Consider the following 6,182-nt stretch of genomic DNA (forward strand, 5'->3'; position numbering starts at 1 on the left):
TTTGATTCTTGAAGAATATAATTTATAAATGCCTCATGAGCTTAGTTCAACTGTCGTACCCCGTCAGCACCCAAAATATAAGCTTATTTTATACCAATGTTTGTAAACAAAGTAAATGTAAACAAACACTGTAAAACCTTAAAACATGGTTAAAACCAATCATTGTGGTATCATGGATGGTCAATCCTTGCATCTGTCTATGAATTTGAGTGGTTACATTTCTCCAGGGTTGTCCCTGAGCTTTTCACCGAAACAGTGGCGGAGAACTTGTTTTTGCTGCTGATTGCCCCTTTTAAGGTACCATTCCATTGGTTCCAAAAGGAGAGAATAATATATTTATAAGTATTGGACATAAACAATAATAAATAAACTCAACTGCGTTACCCACTCCAGCCAGCAGATGGCGATGTGCGTCTTTCAGGCGATACTGTCAGAGTGTGACGTATAATCTAGTGGACGGAACGCTTCTTCAACAACAGCTAGTCAGCCAACTCGGTAGCTTGTTAGCTTCAAGCTCTTAGACGCTTTCGTGTATATTATCCAGTGTGTTTTAAAAGCACTCCTGTCACCTTATGTCGTATAGCTAGCTAGTTACCCCTTGAATGTAATATTTATGTTGCTATAGCTAGCTAATGCTAACATCTCCGACCATGAGCTCACTAAGCTACTATCCTCCTGCTAAAGAAGAGGGGGTCTGCTGGACGGAGAAAGAGGGTCTTTGGCTGAACATTGTCGTGAAAGAGGAGAAGGATGAGGAGGATGTCACAGTAAAACAAGAAGTAGAGGGTGAGGCTGTTACCGTGAAAGAAGAAGTGAAAGACGTTACAGTGAAAGAAGAGGAAGACGCGTTCAGAGTGAAAGAGGAGGAGGATGTTACCGTGAAAGAAGAGGAAGACGCGTTCAGAGTGAAAAGAGAAGAGAATATTACCGTGAAAGAAGAGGATGCCGTTTTTGGAGCGAAGAGGGAGGGAGAGATAACTGTCACATTGAAGGAGGAGGAGGAAGAGACTGAAGGTCTAATTAACACCAGTAAGTGCTGTCTTAAAAATAGTATCACTACCTGTTGTTGAACTGAGACGTGGTTTTAAAACGGCATTCAACTGAAGTGATACATGTGATTATGTTCTTTTTTAATGTAGAAATTGTAAAAACTATATTAAGTAGCCTAATAATGGACTAAAGGAGCCGTTTGAACCAGAATCTGGGCTTACAGGAGACGTTCAATATGGAGATCCTCCTTTTCAAGCTTAATAATGTCAAAATACGTTCTGGACTAAGCAAAGAATGGAGTTTCGCTGAGCAACTATGATCAGTACTGCTGTCCCACCGGTATGTACTCCCAAAAAAGGTTTAAATAAAAAGTTACAAGCAACCAAAATAATACCTTAAATACCTTGTCTGGAAATAAGTGTTGTTTTTGAGCCCCAAATCCACCTCTTCTCCACCCAGGAGGATACAATTGAGATCTTCCCTGTATGTAGCCTCTGCTTCCAGGCTGATGAGGTGAAAGCCTGGTGGACACTTTACTCAGTACTTTGTTGAAGCACCTTTGGCAGCGATTACAGCCTCGAGTCTTCTTGGGTATGACGCTACAAGCTTGGCACACCTGTATTTGGGGAGTTTCTCCATTCTTCTCTGCAGATCCTCTCAAGCTCTGTCAGGTTGGATGGGGAGAGTCGCTGCACAGCTATTTTCAGGTCTCTCCAGAGATATTCGATCGGGTTCAAGTCCGGGCTCTGGCTGGGCCACTCAAGGACATTCAGAGACTTGTCCCAAAGCCACTCCTGCGTTGTCTTGGCTGTGTGCTTAGGGTTGTTGTCCTGCTGGAAGGTGAACCTTTGCCCCAGTCTGAGGTCCTGAGCGCTCTAGAGAAGGTTTTCATCAAGGATCTCTCTGTACTTTGCTCTGTTCATCTTTCCCTCGATCCTGATAGTCTCCCAGTCCCTGCCGCTGAAAAACATCCCCACAGCATGATACTGCCACCACCAAGTTTCGCCGTAGGGATGGTGCCAGGTTTCCTCCAGACATGACGCTTGGCATTCAGGCCAAAGAGTTCAATCTTGTTTCTCATGGTCTGAGAGTCCTTAAGGTGCCTTTTGGCAAACTCCAAGCGGGCTGTCATGTGCCTTTTACTGAGGAGTGGCTTCTGTCTGGCCACTCTACCGCAAAGGCCTGATTGGTGGAATGCTGCAGAGATGGTTGTCCTTCTGGAAGGATCTCCCATCTCCACAGAGGAGCTCAGTCAGAGTGACCATCGTGTTCTTGGTCACCTCCCTGACCAAGGCCCTTCTTCCCCGATTGCTCAGTTTGGCCAGGCGGCCAGCTCTAGGAAGAATCTTGGTGGTTCCAAACTTCTTCCATTTAAGAATGATAGAGGCCACTCTGTTCTTGGGGACCTTCAATGCTGCAGACATTTTTTGGTAACCTTCCCCAGATCTGTGCCTTGACACAATCCTGTCTCGGAGCTCTACGGACAATTCCTTCGACCTCATGGCTTGGTTTTTGCTCTGACATGCACTGTCAACTGTGGGACCTTATATAGACAGGATGTGTGCCTTTCCAAATCATGTCAAATCAATGGAATTTACCACAGGTGGACTCCAATCAAGTTGTAGAAACATCTCAAGGATGATCAATGGAAGCAGGATGCACCTGAGCTCAATTTCGAGTCTCATAGAAAAGGTCTGAATACTTATGTAAATAAGGTATCTCTGTTTTTTTTTGTTTTTTTATACATTTGCAAAACCTTCTAACAACCAGTTTTTGCTTTGTCATTATGGGATGTTGGGTTTAGATTTATCAGAATAAACAAATCAAAAAATGCATTTTAAAATAAGGCTGTAACAAAATGTGGAAAAAGTCAAGGGGTCTGAATACTTTCCGAATGCACTGTATTATTATCAGCCTATAACATGACATTATCTATTATTATAGAGCTCTGCTCAGCCTATAACATGACATTATCTATTATTATAGAGCTCTGCTCAGCCTATAAACATGACATTATATATTATTATAGAGCTCTGATCAGCCTATAAACATGACATTATCTATTATTAAAGAGCTCTGATCAGCCTAAAACATGACATTATCTATTATTATAGAGCTCTGATCAGCCTAAAACATGACATTATCTATTATTATAGAGCTCTGATCAGCCTAAAAACATGACATTATCTATTATTATAGAGCTCTGATCAGCCTATAAACATGACATTTACATTTTACATTTAAGTCATTTAGCAGACGCTCTTATCCAGAGCGACTTACAGTTAGTGAATACATATCTTTTTTTTTTTATACTGGCCCCCCGTGGGAATCGAACCCACAACCCTGGCGTTGCAAACGCCATGCTCTATCAACTGAGCTACATCCCTGCCGGCCATTCCCTCCCCTACCCTGGACGACGCCGGGCCAATTGTATTGTGCGCCGCCCATGAGTCTCCCGGTCGCGGCCGGCTGCGACAGAGCCTGGATTCGAACCAGGATCTCTAGTGGCACAGTTAGCACTGCGATGCAGTGCCTTAGACCACTGCGCCACTCACCATGACATTATCTATTATTATAGAGCTCTGATCAGCCTATAAACATGACATTATCTATTATTATAGAGCTCTGATCAGCCTATAAACATGACATTATCTATTATTATAGAGCTCTGCTCAGCCTATAAACATGACATTATCTATTATTATAGAGCTCTGCTCAGCCTATAAACATGACATTATCTATTATTATAGAGCTCTGCTCAGCCTATAAACATGACATTATCTATTATTATAGAGCTCTGATCAGCCTATAAACATGACATTATCTATTATTATAGAGCTCTGATCAGCCTATAAACATGACATTCCATGAGAGCAAGATTAGATTTGAAGCTCTACATCTCAAGTTTATTTTGTATTATGTTGTGAAGACTGACCTCAGGCTATTGTGGGATATAGTCTGGATTAAACCTCATAGGAAGACGGTTTTATCATGTGGAGGTTTCATTCAGGTCGCTGTTTAGCTAAATTATATGTCTGTCTTTGGCAGGAGAGAGACCAGACTCTCACTCTGACAGCGGGAAGAGTCCTTCAGGGGAACCAGACCCAGAGACGGCCAAACCAGAGAGACGACATCAGTGCTCCCACTGTGAAAAGAGTTTTACTCATTTAGGGAGTCTGAAAATGCACGAGAGAATACATACAGGAGAAAGGCCTTACCACTGCTCCCACTGTGGAAAGAGTTTTACTCAGTTAGGGGCCCTGGTTGGGCATGAGAGAACACACACAGGAGAGAAGCCTTATCACTGTTCCCACTGTGGAAAGAGTTTTACTCATTTAGGGAGTGTGAAAATGCACGAGAGAATACATACAGGAGAAAAGCCTTACCACTGCTCCCACTGTGGAAAGAGTTTTACTCAGTTAGGGGCCCTGGTTGGGCATGAGAGAACACACACAGGAGAGAAGCCTCACCACTGTTCCCACTGTGGAAAGAGTTTTATGTGGTATGGGAGCCTGAATGAGCATGAGAGGACACACACAGGAGAAAAGCCCTACCAATGTTCCCAGTGTGAAAAGAGTTTTACCAGATCATGGGACCTGAAAAAGCATGAGAGAACACACACAGGAGAAAAGCCTTACCAACATACTAAAACACAGGAGTACAAGACATACCACTGCTCTCATTGTGGAAAGACATTTTCCCAGTCAGAGGACCTGAAATCCCATGAGAGAATAGAGAGGCTGTGTTCTGACTTGTGTTTTTGACTTTGGTAGCTTGCTAGACAACATAGCCAAAACATAATAGCTCTTGAGATTATTTCGGTGTCACTGTGTTTAAGAAAAAATATGTTGTATAGATAGTTACCCCATTTATTTCATATGTAAGTTACTAATCAGCTGGCTGAATAGCTAGAATAGCCTACCACTAGGCTAGTAGCTCATCTTAACTAGCTAACATCCTCCTATCTGGCTAAGTAACACTAGGCTAATGCTAACAAGCTAGCTAACATCCTCCTATCTGGCTAAGGAACACTAGGCTAATGCTAACAAGCTAGCTAACGTCCTCCTATCTGGCTAAGTAACACTAGGCTAATGCTAACAAGCTAGCTAACATCCTCCTATCTGGCTAAGTAACACTAGGCTAATGCTAACAAGCTAGCTAACATCCTCCTATCTGGCTAAGTAACACTAGGCTAATGCTAACAAGCTAGCTAACATCCTCCTATCTGGCTAAGTAACACTAGGCTAATGCTAACAAGCTAGCTAACATCCTCCTATCTGGCTAAGTAACACTAGGCTAATGCTAACAAGCTAGCTAACATCCTCCTATCTGGCTAAGTAACACTAGGCTAATGCTAACAAGCTAGCTAACATCCTCCTATCTGGCTAAGTAACACTAGGCTAATGCTAACTAGCTAGCTAACATCCTCCTATCTGGCTAAGTAACACTAGGCTAATGCTAACTAGCTAGCTAACATCCCCGACCATGAGCTCACTAAGCTACTCCCCTCCTGCTAAAGAAGAGGAGGTCTGCTGGATGGAGAAAGAGGGTCTGTGGCTGAACATTGTTGTGAAAGAGGAGAAGGAAGAGGAGGATGTCACAGTAAAGAAAGAAGATGAGGAAGTTACAGTGAAAGAAAAAGAAGAAGAGAGAGAGGAGGATGCCGTTCTTGGAGTGAAGGAGGAGGGAGAGATAACTGTCATGTTGGAAGAGGAGAAGGAAACAGTACTTACTTGAGGGAGTGTGCAATTGGCATGCTGACTGCAGGAATGTCCACCAGAGCTGTTGCCAGAGAATTTAATGTCAATTTCTCTACCATAAGCCGATCCCACAGACCACGTGTAACCACACCAGCCCAGGACATCCACATCCGGCTTGTTCACTTAAGGGATCGTCTGAGATCAGCCGCCCGAACAGCTGATGAAACTGAGGAGTATTTCTGTCTGTAATAAAGTCCTTTTGTGTGGAAAAAAAACGAATTCTGATTGGCTGGGCCTGGCTCCCCAGTGGGTGGACCTATGCCCTCCCAGGCCCACCCATAGCTGCACCCCTCCCCAGTGGGTGGACCTATGCCCTCCCAGGCCCACCCATAGCTGCACCCCTCCCCAGTGGGTGGACCTATGCCCTCCCAGGCCCACCCATAGCTGCACCCCTCCCCAGTGGGTGGACCTATGCCCTCCCAGGCCCACCCA

General features: G+C 43.9%; 1 protein-coding gene across 1 annotated transcript; it reads left to right on the forward strand.

Moving 5' to 3' along the window:
• The first annotated feature begins 488 nt into the window (after positions 1 to 488).
• Positions 489 to 5,613, forward strand: LOC311113904 (uncharacterized protein). Its single transcript, XM_084189184.1, has 2 exons — positions 489 to 1,029; positions 4,039 to 5,613. The coding sequence occupies exons 1-2, from the start codon at positions 633 to 635 to the stop codon at positions 4,752 to 4,754; spliced, it is 1,113 nt and encodes a 370-aa protein (XP_084045310.1). The 5' UTR covers positions 489 to 632; the 3' UTR covers positions 4,755 to 5,613.
• The last annotated feature ends 569 nt before the right edge of the window (positions 5,614 to 6,182 follow it).

The sequence above is a fragment of the Coregonus lavaretus genome (assembly GCF_964263955.1).
Source record: "Coregonus lavaretus genome assembly, contig: HAP1_SCAFFOLD_281, whole genome shotgun sequence".
NCBI lineage: Eukaryota > Metazoa > Chordata > Actinopteri > Salmoniformes > Salmonidae > Coregonus > Coregonus lavaretus.

What these genes read in the sequence shown, in the direction of transcription:
- LOC311113904 (XM_084189184.1), top strand. Translation starts at nt 633, where the DNA reads ATGCTAACATCTCCGACCATGAGCTCACTAAGCTACTATCCTCCTGCT. An exon ending in TGAAGGTCTAATTAACACCA is followed by an intron (nt 1,030 to 4,038) that starts GTAAGTGCTGTC and finishes TGTCTTTGGCAG; the next exon opens with GAGAGAGACCAGACTCTCAC.